The sequence below is a fragment of the Lutra lutra genome, chromosome 9 (genome assembly GCF_902655055.1).
Source record: "Lutra lutra chromosome 9, mLutLut1.2, whole genome shotgun sequence".
NCBI lineage: Eukaryota > Metazoa > Chordata > Mammalia > Carnivora > Mustelidae > Lutra > Lutra lutra.
In genome coordinates this window covers 35,956,600-35,977,289 of record NC_062286.1, presented here as the reverse complement: position 1 = coordinate 35,977,289, position 20,690 = coordinate 35,956,600, and the positions used below count along the sequence as shown (strand labels likewise).

Sequence of the window (20,690 nt, the reverse complement as noted above, 5' to 3'; positions counted from 1 at the left end):
TGGTAGCTCAGTGAAAAATGAAGTGGGACCTTGACACAACAAACAATAGGCACATTTTGCCAGATGTTAAGTCTAAAGTTGCTAAGTGATGGTCATGTGAAGCCAGATACCTTTTTTAAAGTTTACATCATGAAGTATGTGAGCCTCCTAGCATCAACTTAGCTAAGTTTAGTTTGTTGGTGGTATTTTAATAATAATAATAATAATAATAATAATAATAATAGTACCTGCCTGTTTAGTAAAGCACACTGGCTCTCTAAGGGTCTTCTTCAAACTCTCCAGGACCCACAGGTGCAGCAGTCAATAGGTTGGTGGACCCCAGTCTCATAAGGTAGCTCTTCCATGGTAATAACTGACCATTCATGGTAACAGATCATGGTAAATGGGACCATCCCAAGACGTGGCTCATTAGGGGTACAGCCTGTGATCTCTTGGAAGGAAATGTCTCCTTCATTTCAGGGAGACTCTTGTTCTTGGTGCCATATGTCATCTTCACCCCAGGACCTCCGTACTGAGACAAGGGCTGATGCTTTCATGGGATCTGTGACATTAGGCACCAAAAGGAAAATTCCTGCAGGCAGGCACAAAACAGAGGCCTGGAGTAATGGACACATTCTCCCCTTGCTCACAGTTTGCCCAGAACTGGAGCTGAGAAAGTCTTCAATTCATATTTCTGTGGGATTAATTGAATGCTGGGTTTTTGTTTTTGTTTTACTTTTAATTTTTTTAAAGAAGCTTGTATGAAGCTTTGTGGGCAGATTGGGATGTTTGCAAAGCTGTACTTCATTTTCTCTTCCCCGATCCCTGTCATCATCACCGTAGACAGAATTGCAGAGAAATATGGTATTTGGCAAAGCTCTCTATTTTCATTATTGTCTGACCTTAAAACCTTAGTAGTATCTTACTGTTCAGGCACTATGTTTCTGCATTTTCATGGATATGTTGATGTTTCACTGATACTGTTCTTAAATTAGTTCTAACTTGGAAGAATCATGATGGTTCCACGGTAGCTTTCACTGCCCAGTGGGTCTGGTTCTGGTCGTTAACAGCAGGTGCCTACAGATTCACTTCTTACATGTGTAGGGTCCTGTGTAGAGTGTTTTTAACCCTGTCCATACATTTAATTACCATGAAGTTGCAGAAGTGTGGCATAGGCTTGTGAACACTGGGATTAACATAACGTATTGATTTGCCTTTTAGAGTTCATGGGCTGAGAAAGAAAGCACATTAAAAAGATCAGAGAAGGTAATGTGATTTTCCACACTGAACTGAATATTTGCAGTGCTCACTGTTTGCTTACGCGTGCTAATAATACCTCTGTCTTAGCCAAAGTAACCATAGTCATAATCCCTTTTAGCCAGTTAATCTGTGTCATCGTGGTTGCAGAGACATGTTCCAAGAAGAGTACGGGTGAGCAATTCCCAATGTTTCCCAAAGAAACACTTGATCAAAACAATTGTTTCAGATCACTGAGGTTATTCGAGGAGAAGTTTCTAAACAAAGTCTCCAGTTGGCTATCCTCTTTCTCTTACTTTAAAAAAATTCCTCTAGCTCTCAAAGTCCATATCACGTAAGGAGAAGGAAAAGGGAAATTGGCCTAACCAGTGTAATACACTGAAAAAATGTATGGCTCATGCTTACGTCACCATAGAAGCTTGGTGATTACCCAACAGAGCTTGTATTAACCAGTGAGTAATGGCTTCACGGCTCTGACCCAGGGTTGACCAACTTTTTCCATAAAGAGTCACACAGTAAATATTTGGAGTTTGCAGGCTGTACGGTTTCTGGTACAATACACTCACCTCTGCCGGTGCCGCACTAAGGCAGCTGCAGACTGCGTGTAAACTCTGAGCCAGGCTGTGTTTCTCTAAAACTTTATTACAAAAACAGGTAGAGGGGCTGCATTTGACTCATGGTCCATGGTTTTTGGACTTCAGGTCTAAAGTGTTAATTATCTACAAGGAACATGGGAGAGCAAACTAAAACTCCTAAAAATTTTTAAGAAGCATAAACTGTGTATTATACATAATATATGTGGTTTTACACACGCAGATACACACACTATTTATTGTTAAATTGTGTTGTATCCTTATTTGCACTTCCATTTGACCGTACCATCTCACTTGACCTTTGCCAAAACTGGCAGGTTTAATGCTTTTCTAGGACAGCAGTGGACAAGGTGCTGGGCCTCAGACCTGTAGAAATGCCCCCCCCACACGTGGCTGCTTGGAGGGGCCGCATCTATGTGTGGATCTGCTGTGTATAGATATCTCTCCTTCAGACTGCCATGCTCCCTGAGAGTCCCGCCCCAGCCTGTCAGTGTCAGGGCTTGACTGATCGTGTCCATACTGCAGCACTCTTGCTTTCTGGAAAGAGTCTACTACACATTCTTACTCCTGAGGTCTCTTTTCTCTGGATTTCATGCCACCCTTCTCTTACATCAACTTGACATTGTCTCTGATATGCTGTAATCTAATTGACTACAGCTGACTTCCCATTGTGTTTTAGTTATGTTTACCTAGAACCACACCCTTGTCACCAGAATTAGATTTCAGCACCCCAGTGTCCTCGATGGAATGTGTGAGACACCCTCAGGGGAGCTTAGGAGACACCCTGGTCCCGAGTCTTTCCCAGGCTCCGAGGGGGAACCGCTCATCTCTCCCCCATAGTGACTCTTGCTTGCTTCTCCTTCAGAGAGTGCTGTTTCCTGACTGAGCAGCTGGTTCAGAGCCTGTTCCTTGCCACACACTAATGGCACCCTCCACCCCACCCCTTAGATGGATTTTAGTTCACAGAGTTCATAGTATTTAACACTTAAAAAGTAACGATATGGATCGTTTCACATTTATCTGTGGTGGTGGTGTTTTCCCAGAGAGACAAAGAGTTCCTGAAGGCCACGTTTCTCCTCGTCTACCATGACTGTGTGATCCCTCTTCTGCACTCCACACTCCTGCCCCCGTTCAGGTGGGCAGAAGAGGAGACAGAGGCTGCCCGGTGGAAGGTTATTGCTGACTTCCTTAAGCAAAACCAAGAAAACGAGGGCGCCCTCCAAGCTCTGCTGTCACCAGATGGAGTCCACGAACCTTTCGACATTTCAGAGCAGACATATGACTTCTTGGGTGGAATAAGAAAGAACGCAGCCTGACAGTGGTGGCCCTTGATCCTCAGCTTCCCACTGAATCTGATGGACCCTCCTTGATGACCTGAATAAAATGACAGGACCAAAAGTAACTGTCATGTTATCACTTGGGCTTTATTCTTTTTTGTACAGACCACATTCTATAAGAAATACTTATCTGATAATTTGAATATGTGTTAACACAATAAAATACATTTTATATGGAGTGCCATTATTGAAATTTAGAGAAATTTTTTTTTCAAAACCAACTAACTTAAATTTAAGTTGACTGTATCCATAGATTTGTATAAAAGCAAGATTTTATCAAAAGCTAAATTTATGATTATTCAAGAAAGTGAAAATACAAATAAGCTGTTGGGACTACATCAAAATAAAAAGCTTCTGCACAGTGAAGGAAACAACAGAACTAAAAGGCAACCTACCGAATGGGAGAAGATACTTGCAAATGAGATATCCAATAAAGGGTTAATATCCAAAATATAAAAAATTGATATAACTTAGTACCCAAAAAACAATCCAGTTCAAAAATGGTCAGAAGACACGAACAGAGATTTATCCAAAGAAGACATCCAGATGGCCAAAAGACACAAAAAAAGATGCTCCACATCACTCATTATCAGGGAAATGCAAATCAAAATACAATGAAATATCACCTCATACCTGTCAGAATAGCTAAAATCAAAAACACAAGAAACAAGTGTTGGTGAGGATGAGGAGACAGGGGAACCCTTGTGCACTGTTGGTGGGAGTGCAAACTGGCACAGCCACTGTGGAAAACAGTATGGAAGTTCCTCAAAAAATTAAAAATAGAACTACTCTACAGTCCAGTAATTGCACTATTGGGTATTTACCTCCAAAACACAAAAACTAATTCCAAAGGACACCTCTATGTTTAGAGCAACATTTATTCACAATAGCTAAACTACGGAAAGAGCCCAAGTGTCCAATAGATGAATGGATAATGAAGATGTGGTATATACATACAATGGAATATTTTCCAGCCAGAAAAAAGAATGAAATCCTGCCATTTGCAACAACATGGATGGATCTAGAGGGTATAATGCTGAGGTAAATTAGTCAGAGAAAGACAAATGCTATATGATCCCACTCATTGGGAACTTAAGAAAATAAATGAGCAAGGGAGAAAAGAGAGACAAACCAAGAAAGAGAATCTTAACTATAGAGAACAAAGTAATGGTTACCCTAAGTAAAGTAGTGGGGACAGGGGAAATAGGTGATGAAAATTAAAGAGTGCACTCATCATGATGAAAAAAATAAAATAATTCAGAAAAAGAAAGTGAAAATACAGTCCACAGAATGGGAGAAAATAATTGCAAATCATCTCTGGTAAGAGGCTAGTATCTAGCATATATGAATGTATGATTATTCCTAATAAAATTTATACTGTGAAATGAAGGGGAAATCAGAGAAAATCGTGCTGTTAATCACTTAATACAATCTAGTATTTGAAAGTGCTTTTCCTAATTAGATATAAAAGAGAGATCTGTTTTTGCCTTTTCAAGTCCGTATAAGTGCTCAGGGGCGCCTGTTGGCTGAGCTGGTTGAACACCTGACTCTTGGTTTCAGCTCAGGTCCTGATCTCATGGGTTGTGGGGTCCAGCCCCACGTCAGACCCCACACTTAGCAGGGAGTCTGCTTGAAGAGTCTTTCCCTCTGCCCCTCTTCTCTCTCTCTTTCTCTCTCTCTCTCTCGTATGTAGGTGTGCACACTCTTTCTCTCAAATAAAATAAATAAATCTCAGGGCACCTGGGTGGCTCAGTCAGTAAAGCGTCTGCCTTCAGCCCAGGTCATGATCTCAGGGTCCTGGGATCGAGCCCCGCATCAGGCTCCCTGCTCAGCGGAAAGCCTGCTTCTCCCTCTCCCTCTGCCTGCTGCTCTGCCTGCTTGTTCTCTCTCTGTCTCTCTGTCAAATAAATAAATAAAATCTTTAAAAATCAATCAATCAATCTCAAGTCCATATTATAGTGTTCTTTCAAAAAAAAAAAAAAAAAGCTTTCAGGCTTCGAGGAATGAGTTAACCCACCGCTATGCCAAAGAGGAAAGGTTTTGTTGCATTTCAGATAAACTTCTGACTGCTGGTGAGTTGTACCAAGCCTTCACTGTTAGTAGTAATAGTACAGCTGGCATTTATGAAATTCCTACTGTGCATGTTCACAGTTAACTAGATTAATCCCCACAACTACTATCAGAAGTAGGTACCGGTTTGTTCCTGTAATACTGCTGAAGCAACAGGTCAGGGAGGTTAAGCACCTTGTCCAAAGTTAGAGCTAGTAAACAGCACAGCTAATATCCCAAGTAAAGCTATCAAGTATAATTTTCTGCAACCAAAGATACTCCTCTCATCAAGACAAAGGTTGAGGAATTGCATGTGCAAATAAAACATGAGCAGACCATTTGGCAAAAAACATGACCAATTCAAGTTTAACCTAAATAGCCCAAGTACAAACTGAGGTACTTTTTCTGCCCACAAGCTGCCTTAGAAGAGGCATTTACTTGTAGAGAGCCATCATATCATGTAACTCCTCAGCTTCGTCTTAGCTTGCCCTAGACCCTTAATCTAAATCCAACTTGGGCCTTCATCTCAGAAATTAACACGGTGTGACAGGGTTCCCAGCCACAAATCTGACAAGGGAACTTGGCCTTGAAAAAGTGATTTCACTAAAACTCCAAGAAGGGTTTTCTGGAAATCTCTCTGTCTCCCCTCTGTGCCGTGTGGGCAACTGGACGTCCAGACACCATTCATATGGCCATCGTGATACAGCTGCTCCATCCCCTTCCCAGGCACTGCCTCCCAAGTCCTGCCTCCCCAAGTTCCTGCCTTTCCAAATGGAGGTGGTGAGAGTGTGTGCAGGGACTTTTCCCCACTCTGTCACTAAGCTGCCTCATCTAAGGTCCCTGTAGTCTTGTTTGAAGGCACCATGAAACCAGGTCACTCTCCATTGTGAAGGTCATATTTTTGTAGAATCTTTACTTTTTTTTTTAGATTTTATTTATTTGCTTGAGAAAGATAGTGAGTGGGAGAGAGAGAGCACAAGCTGGGGAGAAGGGCAGAAAGAAATGGAGAAATCTCCCCACTAAACAGGGAGCCCAATATGGGACTTGATCATAGGACCCAGGGATCATGACCTGAGCCAAAGGCAGAGGCTTTAATCCACTGAATCACCCAGGGGTCGCTTTGTAGAATCTTTAATTCCCTATTCTACCTTTTTATTTTTTAAATCACTTCGCTTAGTATTAAACCAGGGGTTGGGCATTTTGAATGAAAGAAAATATTGCTGGTGAATTCCTTTCAGCGAAATGTATGCATGAAAAGAACAAGCTTTCTTTGGAATGCGTTTTCAGACTGTCTTCTGTGTTCATTTGAAATGTGTCATGACTAACAAATAGGAGCAACTTCATAGTCTCTGACACATGAGGAAAATACGGGAACATGGGAGAAAACAGTTTAAAAAATGATTGGGCCAAAAAGCGAGGAGGCATGAAGGCAGTTAATGTAAGTGGAGGCGACAGTTCCTCAGGGGTGAGCCCGTCTCTGCCATTGAGAGACTCCACATTCTCTCTTCAGTCAATGGAATCTTTTTTTTTTTTTTTTTTTAAATAATGAAACCTCCCTGGCTTTTTAAATGTCACTTTCTAGCTTCCAAAACAGGAAGAGGTTGTCAGGCAGCCAAAAGCATCCTGGAAATGAGTCCTGGGGTCTGTTTCAAGGAGCATGACTTGGCAACGCCGAATTAATTGTGAGAGCTTTAGTGGGGGAGCAGCAATGGGGAGTTAGCAGGCCTTTGGCGAATGACCCCATATGTGCTGCTTTCCTGTGAGGCCATGGGGACTCCACGCCTCAGAACCACTGGGGTGCAGGGCAGGGATTTGACACTGGAAACTACACGGCCCTCTTCCCCCCAACCTCCCCGCCTCTTATGAGTGACAGTGTCAGATCCCTCAGATCCGCTGGAGGTGAAAAATCATTCCCTTGTCTGTGTGCATGGGCTGAATGGTGAGGGGACAGGGCGTGGACTGAAGAGCAGGGACGGTCTCAGTCTCGAGTGGATTTTCTGGTGTGAGGTATGGGGCCAGAACAACTCGCAGGGAACCATTGGAAATATACCACACGCAAACAGAGCAGGTTTAACTTGCCAACCAAGTAGCATCTGGGAAACCCATCAGTAGAGGGAGGGAACTGGAAGTGTCATCCACCAGCCGATGGCTTTGTCACTTTGCAGGATTATAGGATATCCTTTGCCATGACCTGGCCCCGCTTCCTCTTGTGTGAAGCCTTCCAAGTTGGGAGGTTCTCTTTGGGCGTGGAGGTGATCAGCGCTAGCTATCACCCAGCTGCTTTCTGTTTTGTTTCCTCAAAGCAGAGAACCAGAGCCTGCGCCCTCCTTCCTTAAGGCCCTGTGCATCTGAGGTTTGTATTATCCGTTCCTTTATTCATTCAGCGGGTACTCCCTGAGCACCTACTATGCTCTGGGCACAGAATTCAGCTTTGAGGACGCGGGGTGGCGGGGCGGGGGGCAGCCCTGACCCGAACCCTGTCCTAACTTACGAAGCATGAGGTAGACAGTAATCACACACAAGAACCACGAAGGAAGAGCACAGGCCTTTAGAAGAGCCTCTCCTTGTGTCTTTTTATTGTTGTTTCACCACATTCCAGCACTGCCGTGGCCCAGACTATTCATAGCACCACAGCAGGCCCAAGTAAGTGGCCGGGGTAGCTATTTTTCCTGATCTGCCTCCTTTCTCCCCCAACTCCGCTGTCAGACCGTTGGGGACCAGCTTGATTCCAGTCAGTGTTCGGACGTGTGCCTGATTATCCGAGCTCCCGCCACCCACTCTGCAGCTCAGGAACGCATGGGTTTGACAACCAAGTATCTCTCAACACCAGACTCACTGTCAATTGCTGATACTCGAACATAGTCGTCAAATAGATTTGGAGAGGGAAGGTGGGTGGGGCCCTAAGTGAGTGGCAGGTGAAGCGCTGCGCCCTCTGACTGAGGAAAATGGCGGCCTTGGGCTGTATGCCTCCCCGATGGCGCACCGGATGAGGGCACGCAGGTCTGTAGGCAGCAACCTAAAGTGAAAATCCTTAATGGAATACAGCTCAATTTCAGGACTTTGGTAGTGTGTCTATCACTTAGTCTATTCCTCATGCTCGGGAGACAGACTGGACCTTAACCTGCTCACTTGTGTCTGGCTTTGCCAGCAGAGATTAACTTTGCAGAACTTTGTCCTTTCGAAGAAGCCATTTTTGGGGGCTAGCTGAAAAAGGCTCCAAGCTTTCTGAGCTCTCCTCCAGGTAGGTATCTCTGTCGTAGTGAGTCCTTCCTCTTTCCTTGAAGCTACCCTTTGGCCCTGACGTGTTCTGTGCCTGCCTAGAGCCCACATAGATCCTGGGAGCCAGACTCTGTCCTGCCCGATGGCCTCAGAGACAGCATGAACCAGAGCCCCCCTCCCAAGTGTGGGCCTATCCGTGTGCATGCTAACTCCCTGATCTGAAAGTCGAGGTGACCTTTATTTGTAGAGACAGTAGTCGCTGCAGTCCAGCTGTGTGTGAATCAAGAGACTGGAGCTAGTGGGGGTATGGGTGTCCCTGTCACATTAAGGGGAAGAGCTGTGTGCCTTTATCTGCCATGGAAAGTTATTGTAGTAGCCAGCTGGGGTTTTTGCTGCCCAGCATCTGTATGCTTCTCTCCTGGTAGCTTTATGCATCTTCTCTTTCTAGAGGAACTGCGTTGACACACACATGCACGCACACACGCGCACATGCACCCTTCTATCCCAGCTCCAGGGGGGCTCTGATTGCCCCAAGTGGATCAGCATATCCCATTCCCCTGTCACAACCAGGGGACTGGGGAATGGACCAACAGAAAGCAAATCAATCCCAGGAGATTTACTCACCAGAGCACTTTCATCTGCTGCCTGGTGTAGTGGGACAGATGAGACTTGAAGCCACTGTGTGCTGCAGGAACATTGCCACCAGGAAGACAGAGTTTACAATGGTGTGTAGGTGGCGGTAGCACTGAATGGGGTTAAGAACAAGGCCAACTGCAAGGACTGTGACAGGCGGAGCTGACAGGCAGAATGGATCTAGACCCACAGAGCATTGTTTGAGTCACTGGATCCAGCCTCACCTGAAGGCAGCATTCCCTCTGAACTTCTCACTTGCCTAAAGTAATATATTCCCTCCATTGTTCACATTAGAATGGTTCTCCTAACCCTTGCAAAGGGAAGAGTCCAAGTGGCTACAGCGGCTCTCCTGTCCCCAACCATCTCTAGCTTTCTCCTGGCCTGCTCCTTATGTCAGGCAACCAGTAAATCTTTTCTGAAAAATGTATGAGACAGTGTATTGGTGGGCAGAGAGGTTGAGGCAGAGGAGTCAGAAATATAAGCAGTTGTCTCCAGAGTTGTTATGACTGAAAGTGTAGACCCAGTTATTCGAAAACATTTATTGAGTGCCAACTGTGTTCTCGGCAGTTTTCAATATGAACAAGACTGCTGTCCTGAAGCCAACATCGTATGGAGGGGTGGGAAGGGCAGGGAGGCAAACAATATGCAAATGAATCCATAAACAAGAAAAATACTAGGTGGGGATAAGTGCTGTTCAGAGAATCCGAACAGGCTGGTGTAGTTCTGGTTCCGGGCAAATAGAGAATAGTGGTGACTTATCCATTTTCTTTCCTCTTCTATCCCCAGGCTTGGCTCAGAGACACCGTGAAACCAGAACAGTGCACAGCTTACAAACCAAACCTATCTGCAGAAGGAACCCTCAGTTTCGGTCTGAGGGATGGGAAAGAGAGCCCCTCCTGGTCAGAGGTTTCTATTTGCTTTTCTCATTCTTTCCTAGCCCAGCCCCCAGCTATCTAGTGACAGTAGTGGTGAAAGGCAGTGGCATCCAGACAGGTGACGAGGACTCAGGGGAGACCTTCTTTCCCACCATAGAAATGGGGGTCCTAAGAGCACTGGGGGGAAATCCCTGATGCTCCCCACCATCTGTCTCTGTCTGTCTCGGTTTCCATCCCTCTGTCTCTTGGGGTGTGTGGGTGTGTGTGTGTTGGCAGAGCAGAGAAACTAAAACCCTGACTTTTTAGCCAGAAGACCAAGGTGAGAGGAGAGGGGAGCAGGGTTTCCTGGGAATTGGAAAGCAATGGAGAAATCATGGAAAGAAGAGAGCTCGAGAAAACAATTCCTTAAAATAGCCCATGAATGCCTGAGCTAACCCCAAAACTGACCCTACACAGCATACTAAAGGGTTTGGAACTGAGCTCCAGGGTCCCAGGTTGGTCCCAAGTCCCAGAAGAGTGCACACGTGCGCGCGCACACACACACACACACACACACACACACACACACTGAGCACATTGGAATCACACTGCAAAACCTTGAAAACATTGGTCAGGGGTTACAGCCCAGAGATGACAAAGAGCAACTTGCAGCAGGAACCTAAGCAGGCATTTGCCTGATAAACCAAAAAATCAACATTTGTGTAGGATTTAAACAAGACCCAGAATCTCCTAACAGTATTCCCAAGGTCCAGATACAATCCAAAATTACATGGTATTTGAAGACCCAGGAAAGTCACCACAGCTCCCAAACAAAAAGACAAAAGGACAACCCAGAGGTGATTCTGGGATGACACAAGAGTTAAAACTGAGACATTAAAGGAACTATTATAATCACGTTCCAAGAAATACAGGCAAATCTTTTTTTTTTTTTAAAGATTTTATTTATTTATTTGACAGAGAGAGATCACAAGTAGACGGAGAGGCAGGCAGAGAGAGAGAGAGAGAGAGGGAAGCAGGCTTCTTGCTGAGCAGAGAGCCCGATGTGGGACTCGATCCCAGGACCCTGAGATCATGACCTGAGCCGAAGGCAGCGGCTTAACCCACTGAGCCACCCAGGCGCCCAAAACTTGCATGATAGTTGAAAGCAAAAGTCATAACATTGTCTGGTGGAGTTTGGATGTTTGCACATACACACTACAAACGACAGTTGTGACTGGAAAACAAGAAGGTAAAGCGGACCTACATGGTCATAAGGTTTCTGCCCTCCCTTTGAAGTGACAAAATACTAATTCTGAGTAGACTGGAAAGTTAACTGCGAATATTGTATAACTCCTGGAGCAAACTTCAAAATAAACAGTGTGAAGAGACGTAGTTTGAACTCAGTAGAGTTAAAGTGGAACGCTAAAAATATTCCCCAAATCCAAAGGAATGCAGGAAAGAGGAAGCAAAGAAATAAAACACAAAGCAAACAAACAAAAAAATAAAATGGTAGACCTAAATCCAGACATACCAATAATTCTATTCAATGTAAAGTCTAAACCTATTGAAAGTAGCAGACTTCAGAAGGGATTTTTGAAAGAAAAAAGACCCATTTAAATCATGAGTGCCGCAAAACCCCTATAAATATAAGTAAAAGTCAAAGGGTGAGAAGCAAAATAAAAGGCTGGAAAAAATATATACCATGTAGACACCAAGTGTGTTATAATACACATGCAGATATCAGTTACCAGCAACAGTACTTGCATACATTGCTGATGGGAATATAAATAGTTTAAACCACTTTGTAAAATAGCTTGACGTCATCTGCAAAAAACACACACCACATGACCCAGGGGTACCTGGGTGGCCCAGTGGGTTAAGCATCTGACTTTGGCTCAGGTCATAACCTCAGGGTCCTGGGATTGAGTCCTGCATCAGGTTCCACGCTCAGTGGGGAGTCTGCTTCTCTCTCTGCCCCTCCCCCTGCTCATGCTCACTCACTCTCCCCATCTCTCTCAAATAAATAAAATCTTTTTAAAAAAATGTATACATAGATACCCTGAAAGACATGTTCTAGAATGTTTATAATATTGTTCATAGTCTTGTTCTTCATTAGTACCCAACTGAAAGAACTCAAATGTCCGAAAAACAACAGGTTGATGAATTTTACCATATTCATAAAGTGGGACACCAGGCTGCAGTGAATGAGCCACAGCAGGACGCAGTGAATGAGCCACAGCAGGACACAGTGATGGATGAGTTTCAGAGACCTCAGGCTGAGGAGTGAAAGAAACCAGACACAAAGGAATCCATTCAAAAACAGGCAAAACCAGCCTACAGGGTTAAGACGGCTTGAGAGCAGGTATTTAGGAGGAGGGCGGGAGAAATGACTGGGAGTCTGGCAACATGCTATGCCTGGGTGGCAGTTTCATGGTCTGTGTGTTTTGTGTACTTTTTCTATAAGGGTATTATGCACCAATAAAAACAATTTTGAAACTATTTTTAAAAATCAGGGTGGAAGTATGAACAGGGGAGGTTCTGTTGTGGAGAGGAAAGAAAGCCAGAAGAGAAGTGATTTCAGGATTAGAATTAGAAAAATAAGCAAGTACTTACTAAGCATCTGCCATATGCCTGAACTGTCCTAAGTGCTTTCGTATGCGTCATCCCCTTTAACCCACCCTCATGAACAAAAGAGAGCGTGGACACCACGATAACAGGAATCAGGAGCGTTGAGGACTATTGCGCGATTTTCAAGATTAATGCCAATTCTCCGTCCAGGAAGTGGAAACCAGCAGGCGCTTTGCAGAAGAGTCTGGAAGACCCCTCTCCTGCGCCCTGGCATTCCCCCACAGCCTCACAGCAGACTGCTGACCTTGTCTTCAAGGGCTTATATACCCATAGCCCCAGAGATGTCCCTCTTTACCCTGCTTCAAAATTTTATTGTTACTTTAAAAATATTAACTTGCACAAAACTTAAATCTGCTCTATGGCACAGAAAGCATGGCAGAGGTGTCCTTTTGTTCATTTTTCTTTAAGCTTTTCTATGAAAAAGATTTATTTCCTACTACATTCTCTGATAATATAACTTTTTACATAGAATGTTTAACAGTACGTTGGTTAAGAAGTGTCCTGGGACGTAAGCTAGAAGTATAAAAACCGATCCAAAAAGAAAGAAGGGAAAAAAAAAAAAAAAAAACCCAGCAGGGGGAAGAAGACATGACCCAAGAATCATTTCCAAGAGCTTTCTCTCACCCTGCCGTCCTAGGCAAGGCAGGGGGTGGGGGGGGGGGAGGTTAGGGGTTGGGGACTGGTATCGCGCTGATCACGTGGTCTGATTATCCGAAGCCCTTTGCTGATACTCAGCCAGACCTGATGCATCTGGGATACTGCCTCCTTCTGAAACACATGTTGGCAGGACGGCCGTCGGGAGTGCCTCCTGGAGCGTTCTGTGATACCTCCTCCAGGAATACGATACAAAAATCAGAACCATTTCAGGAACACGTGAGCTGTTTTCTATTTATTCCCAGTTGCAGCTGTTCTTACAGCTCTAAACTGCTGTCCCTGTGGGGCTCTGGCTCTCTAGGGTGCATTATGAATCCTGTAGCTTTCTCACCACCTGCCTAAGTCGAGTGTGCTATGCTTTGTCACAGATGATACAGCATCACTTGGTTATACGTAAAATATTGAAAATATGCCCAGGTTTTTATAACCACGTTTTGTCACATCTTCGTTTCTTTCTTTCTTTCTTTCTTTTTTCTTTCTTTCCTTAGTGGGAGAGAGTGCAAGAGAGAGGGGAGGAGAGGCAGAGATAGGGAGAGAGAGAATCCCAAGCAGGCTCCAAGCTAGGCACAGAGCCCGATTCGAGGTTCCATCTCACGACCCGGAGATCGTGACCTGAGCCAAAATCAAGAGTTGGTCGCTCAACCAACTGGGCCCCCAAGAGCCTCCATGTTCATTTCTCTCTCCCTCTTTTTTTTTTTTTTTTAAAGATTTTATTTATTTATTTGACAGAGAGAAATCACAAGTAGGCAGAGAGGCAGGCAGAGAGAGAGGAGGAGGAAGCAGGCTCCCTGCTGAGCAGAAAGCCCGAGGCGGGGCTTGAACCCAGGACCTGGGATCATGACCTGAGCCGAAGGCAGCGGCTTAACCCACTGAGCCACCCAGGCGCCCCTCTCCCTCTTTTTTTTAAGATTTTATTTATTTATTTGACAGAGAGAGAGACAGCCAGAGAGGGAGCACAAGCAGGGGAAGTGGGAGAGGGAGAAGCAGGTTTTCTGCTGAGCAGGGAGCCAGATGCAGGGCTGGATCCCAGGACCCTGGGATCATGACCTGAGCCGAAGGCAGACACTCAACTGACTGAGTCACCCAGGTGCCCCCCCCATCTTCATTTCTTAGTACACTAATTGCCTCAGGAAGTGAAAGTGGCTCAGGCTCTGTCAGCATCTAAGGTTCTACTATTCCCGCTGCTTCATAGATGAGAACTGTGCCTAAGGACCACGTGTTCCTTCTTGCTTTCCCTAAGCTGCTCCCAGGATGCCGTATTGTCAGTGGTCAAGTCCAAGTATCCTACAGGCCAGAAGCGTGTCATGGAGCTTATACAACCTGCAGGAGAGGTGGCAAGAGGTGGAATTCCTGAGGCAATGCCCACTTAGCTTGAGTTCATCCTGCAAATGAGGTGGGGTCAGATGGCAGGTGGAATAAGGGCCTCACTTTCTCCCCAGGTCTCCGTGGGCCTGACGGGAGGGAATGACCAGGCTGGCTTGAGGTTTAGTCAGTGTGCTCTTCGCCTCTCCTTGCAACGCTTTGCTTTGGGCTTCATTTGTCCAAAACCCCACTCTCTGCTCACTGTCCCTAGACCAGGCAAAGGCCCAGCTGGCTGTCCCACTGACTGACCTGTGCCCGGGAGGGCAGGCCCTGGAATGCATAGCTCTTGCTAATGAACAGATACTGGCCTCTTGTGGAAGACACTAGTGACCCCAGGACAGTGATCCTTCCCACATCCCCTCCTCACGAAGGAGCATCTCCTGAACTGGACTTCCCCGGGGCTGAAATTGACCATGGAGGGCAGGGAGAAATGACCCCAATCCCAGGCACCCCGAGCAGATTCTTGGGGTTCCAGGCCTTTCTGCAGATGGTCAACTCTAAGGTAGAGGAGAAGAGGCCTCAAGTCTCCAGGACCTGTCTTTAGGGTGAGAGGAATTGTTTGGCCACTGGGTCACAGCCCCCCTGAGTGGCCAGCGGGTGGGCAGGAGGCAGGAAGGAAATGCCTGGCCCCAAGCCAGCTCCTGACGATACTGACTGGGGGCTGTGGCAGGGAGGAAGAAAGGCTCAAACTTGGGACAGCACCCAGCCAACTGAGCCCTTCTCAGGTGCCTGCTGGGGTGGACTTCTCCTAGGGAGAGAGGACTCCTCCATCTGCTGTGTGAGCAGAGAGGAGAGGACGGTGGTGAAAGGGATGCAGGGAGAGAAGGAAACGCCAGTTTCCTGGGGACAGGAGCTGGAAGTGAGGACGGCTTCTCTCCCTGTTTGAGACAGAGGGTGGCCCCCAAGAGTGGAGAAGGAGGGACCCAGGCAGCAGGGTCGGCCGGATTTAAGACCCAGCATTGTCTGTGACCAGCTTTGTGACCTTAACTAAACCTAACAGATTCTTGGTCTCCTCACTTGGGAAAGAGATGATATCGCCTTGAGCGCGCTGTGGGAGCACCAGAGTCTGCCTGCGGATCGCTTAGTTCATAGTAGGTCCTCCAAAAACAATCCTGGTCAAAGCAGGTGGCCTTCGCCTAGACTCTGGCCACAGGAGGGGTGGTGGCTGTAGCTGGCATCCCTGGAGTAATCCGCTCCCGGATTCAAAATTCCCGAGGGGGAAAAGGGTAGAAAGAGATTCCTGCCCTCAGTGCCTCAGTGTGTCTGCCCTGGGAGCCAGGGCCCATCGGATGCAAATCCGAATCCGCATTCCCGTTTCACTGAGGAGTCTGTTGGCTGCAGCCAGTGGAAGGACCTGCTCGGCTGGAACTTTTTTTTTTTTCCTCCCAGGCGACGTCCGATGGGTGTGTCGGGCAGGAGGTGATATTTGACGGCGGCGCGGGCCAGCCGTGCGGAGCCAAGGGCACCAGGCAGCGGGTGAGAGATGGCCTCCCCGGACCTGCCGCCCCCCACCAGCTACGCCCCGCCCCAGGTGCCCCTGGGGGTCCTGCTGTTCTTCACCATCCCCTACGCCTTCTTCTTGCCGGAGCTGGTGAGTGCTGCCGCGTGGGTCACCTGCGGAAGGGGAGGGCCGGGGAGAAGCCAGCACTCCCCGGGAAAGGGGGACGGGGCTCTGGCTGCTGTGGTTTCCGATCTCCCCCAGGGTGGTCCCTAATCCCTCCAGGTGCTCCTCCCAACTCCTGCAGTGTGGGGTGGGTTTCCTGCTTCCTAAACAAACCCACTCACTGTCGGTGACAGGCAGGCCCCTGGTGATCGGAGGGGCCAGTGAGGGGTAAGGGGGATGCTGCTGAAGTGTCCCGGGTCCTCAGAAAGATGCTGGCAATGGACTTTTCTACGATGTCTTTTCTCCAACTACTTGCTTGTTTCTGCTTTTTCTAAAGTTCAAAAACGGTGGTGGTGGGGGGGGGTGGCTCTGTCTTTCCTTCTGAGAGGAGGTCTTACAGTATTAATAGTCATGTGCGCTGACTTTGAACTTTGACTTGTAGACTCTGTGCAAGAGGTAGTTTGTGACAACATCTGCCATAAAACATTTGTGTGAGGCACCCCTGTGGCACACGGGGACCTGTCACTGTGTGACACTCTCTGAGATGCCCTGCAGCTGGGTTGCCACTCAAACCCCTGGCAGGGGCTGGGAGTGGCTCTTGCATGTGGCAGTCTGCCGGACTCTGTAGACACGGTGTCCATCTGAGCCAGCCACCACCATCCCCTTTCTACTCACAGGGATACTGAATTCTGGGGAACCATTCAGGGCAAAGGAGTCTGTGTTTTGAACATGTCCTAAAATATCTAGCTTGTGGGTGACACGCTTACTGGCTCTGAATTTGGCAGTGCTGACCCCAGGTCTGGGAGGGGAAGGTGGAAGGTTGTTCCAGCTTTCAATCTGACGTGACCAGCCCCCTCTCGTCATCTGCCTGAAGGCTGGGACCGAGCGAGTGGCCCTGTGGCAAACAGGTTAAAGCAAGCCCATGGATGGCACCAAGAAAGGGACACCAGGCAGTGCGCACCCAGCATTTGGGTGGCTCCGGCTAAAACCCCACCCAAGAGGCAGGTTTCTGCCAAGCCTGCCCCCCCTGCCCCCCGAGGGAAGGGAGGAGTGGGGGAGGGCATAAGCACAGGCATCCCACCAGGCTGATGACATCTGAGTGTTCTCGCGAGTTCTCTGTGCCCGGACCCAGGTGTGTCCCTCACCTCAGAACAACCACACGAATCTCAAGGATTGCGGTTCACGCCACCACTGCATACTGAGCACAGGCTTGATCCCAATCTTGCAAGCCCCTGGTGGAGGCCGTGCCCTCCCAGGTTCCCTGAATGCCAGAGACAGATTCCTGAGCACTCCTCCACGGTCACACTATGTTTGAGACAGTGACTGTCCTGGGCTGTGACATCAGCAAGGAGAGACAATCTGACCTTGTCAAGTCAGGGAGGGGTCCAGACCTACCATGGAGGGGCCGATTTTGGTGCTGGACCTCAAAGGACAGGCTGGATTTCCAGGCTGGGGGCCAAGAACAGGGAAGGCCTGGAGTCCAGGAGAGCCCAGCAGGCAGGAGCCTGGAGGAAAGGGGCTTACAGAACCCAGAAACACCCGGGATAACCTTGTCGTGATGGGCCCATTGCCTGCACCCGGCCCCACGAGGCTGGGCTCTGTATGCATAGGCGGGTGCTCTGGAGCCTTAAGTATCTAGGAGGTGGGACTCCTAGATACTCCTAGATACAACTGTCACTGGCTCAGTTGTACTCATTTATTTTTCTTTGGAAGTAATTTTAGATTTATAGCAAAGCTGTGTGAATAGGACAGAGTGTTCCCATACACTCTTTACTCAGCTTTCCTTAAAGGCTACATCTTGGGCAATACAACTATCAAAATCAGGAAATCAGCACGGATACTTTCATTGATCAGCTGCTCTAATAAACTTCATTCAAATTGTGCTGATTGCCCCCCTCATGTCATTTTTCTTTTTTTTTTTTTTAAGATTTTATTTATCTATCTTCTTGACAGAGAGAGAGATCACAAGTAAGCAGAGAGGCAGGCAGAGAGAGAGGCAGGAACAGGCTCCCTGCTGAGCAGAGAGCCCTATGTGGGCCTTGATCCTAAGACCCTGGGATCATGACCTGAGCCAAAGGCAGAGGCTTTAACCCACTGAGCCACCCAGGTGCCCCTCATGTCATTTTTCTGGTCCAGTTTCCAGTCCAGGATTCAGCATTGCATTTGGGAGTCTTACCTCCTCCGACTCCTTCAGTCTGTATCTTTACACTTTTGAAGAATAGAGATCAGTTATTTTGCAAATGTCCTTTCATTTGGCCTTGTCTGATGTTTCCTTATTTACAATTTTAGGGGTTTTTTAAAAAAAGATTTATTTATTTATTTATTTAGAAAGAGAGAGCATGAGTGGGAGGGGCAGAGGGAGAGGGAGAGAGAATCTCAAGTAGACCACACGCTGAGTAGGGAGGCTGACATGGGGCTCGATCGTAGGACCTTGAGATCACGACCTGAGCCCGAACTCAAGATTGGGACCCTTAACTGACTGCACCACCCAGGTGCCCCTACGATTTTAGTTTTAATTCACAAGTGACCCTTCTTCATTGTGGAATATTCAGAAAATATATATAGAAGTAACTATAATCTATACATATGGATATGTATATGTGCATATACGTTTGTATTTAACGGAGTTATTCTGTACATGCTATTTTGCATCATCTTCTTCTTAAGTGAGTGTTCCTAGCACAGACTGTAGACTCAAGTACGCCTGCCTCGTATCTGGGGCCAGGGATGAGAGGTAAACCGGAGAGGAGGGAGAATATCAAGTTGGTTGGTTGATTCTGATCCCAATGAGCAGAAGATACGCTGGGCTGGAGAGGAGGGTGAGAATCAGCCTATCAGGAACCTCTCTGTCCCTGGTCACCTGGCCATGCTGCCTGCTGCTGCACACTGGGGCTGGCCACGGAGCACTAGGCCTTGGGGTCCCAGCAGATTCTCAGTCCTGGGGCCTGAGGCATCCTAGGCAGCCATATGTTTTTCTAAGGACATGAGTCTAGAGAGTGGATCCTAAAACCAGGAGCTCAGGCCAGGGAAAAGGGGCAGTTAGCAAGTGAAATCCATTCCTGGATTCAGATGTAGTCTGTGACGGGGGTGGCCCAGGGTGGACATTGGTGGTGTCTGCAGGCTCACTTCCCTCCAGCCCCTGCTCACCCAGCTCCCACTGTGAGGGCTGGAGAGCAGCAGGGGGCCGGCCCGGGCTCTTTCACAGTAACAACAGTGACAAACTAGGGTGGCAAGAGGGTCTGCATGTTCCCTACCGGCTCTGCCCCCGGAGTCTGCTCGTACAGATCTTTGCCAAAGTTGCTTTATTTTAGACTCTTTAGTGTTAAAATGCACATTTTAAACATTTATTTTGCAGTAATTAGAGATTCATAGGCAGTTGTGAATATAGTTCAGAGAGGTCTCCCATAGCCTTCCCCCACCTTCTCCCAATGGTTTTGTAATGCTTGTCCCATCAAAACCAAGTAACCCACGTTGGTCGGGTATGTCCACCTGTCTGTGCCATCTTCTCACACCACCACCACGATCAAGAGAACTATTCCGTCACCACAGAGATCTTCCTTCCGCTTCCTTTTTACAGTCACCCAACCCCCACCCAGTCTTCCCTCATCCCCTCCAGAACCCCTGGAAACCACTAATTTCATCTCTATAATTTTGTTATTTCAAGAAAAAGTTATATAAACAGGGGTGCCTGGGAGGCTCAGTCGGTTAAGCGTCCGACTCTTGGTTTCAGTTCAAGTCGTGATCTCAGCGTGCTGAGATCGAGCCCCGTGTTGGGTTCCACGCTCAATTCAAAGTCTGCCTGAGATCCTCTCTCCCTCTGCCTCTCCCCATGCTCATGCTGGCTCTCTTTCTCTCTCTCTAAAATAAATAAATAAATCTTTAAAAAAAAAGTTATATAAATAAATGGAGTCACAGAGTATGTGGCCTTTTGAGACTGGCCTCTCTCACACAGCATGACACCCTTGGATGTCTGCCCAAGTTGTGTGCGTCAGTAGTTCCTTTGATGGCTGCATAGTATTCCATGGCATGGACATACCATTGTTGGTTTCACCATGGACCCGTTGAGACACACCGTGGTTGCTTACAGTTTTTAACTCTTCTAAATCTAACCCTAGGAACATTCTCATACGTTAGTGTGGGTCTTGCTTTCACCCCTCCAGGAGAGTGCCCGAGTGTGATTGTTGGGTTGCACACAATAAGTGTACGCTCTCGTTTTATTAAGAAACTGACAAACTGTTTTCCAGAATGCCAGCACCATTTTCCTTTCCTACCAGCAGTGGAAGAGATTGAGGTTTTTAACACTAAAATTCATATTTTGTTCGGTTTACTGTTGAGTTCAGATTTCTCACTTGAAAATGATACGGATTTCAAAACGTAATCTCCAGGTGTGGAACAGTGCATTTTAAGGTGAGAACGGACGTGGTGTGTTCCATCTGTCTTTCATCCGGAGAGTGTGAGAGCCTGCTGGTGCTAGTGCTGGGCGGGGCTGGGGAACCAGGTGAGTCACAGCACCACACCCCCC

General features: G+C 47.1%; 2 protein-coding genes across 3 annotated transcripts in view; both read left to right on the top strand.

Moving 5' to 3' along the window:
* NPHP1 (nephrocystin 1) overlaps positions 1-3,350 on the top strand; it is a 57,711-nt gene extending 54,361 nt beyond the window's left edge. For both annotated transcript variants that reach the window (XM_047745634.1, XM_047745633.1), the window contains exons 19-20: positions 1,201-1,245; positions 2,873-3,350. In XM_047745634.1, coding sequence (XP_047601590.1) covers positions 1,201-1,245; positions 2,873-3,145 — 318 coding nt within the window. In that variant the 3' untranslated portion in view covers positions 3,146-3,350. The remainder of the gene's footprint in view (positions 1-1,200; positions 1,246-2,872) is intronic.
* A 12,622-nt stretch (positions 3,351-15,972) lies between these two features.
* Positions 15,973-20,690, top strand: part of MALL (mal, T cell differentiation protein like) — a 28,953-nt gene continuing 24,235 nt past the window's right edge. Inside the window, exon 1 of the mRNA XM_047746369.1 lies at positions 15,973-16,156. Coding sequence (XP_047602325.1) covers positions 16,049-16,156 — 108 coding nt within the window. The 5' untranslated portion in view covers positions 15,973-16,048. The remainder of the gene's footprint in view (positions 16,157-20,690) is intronic.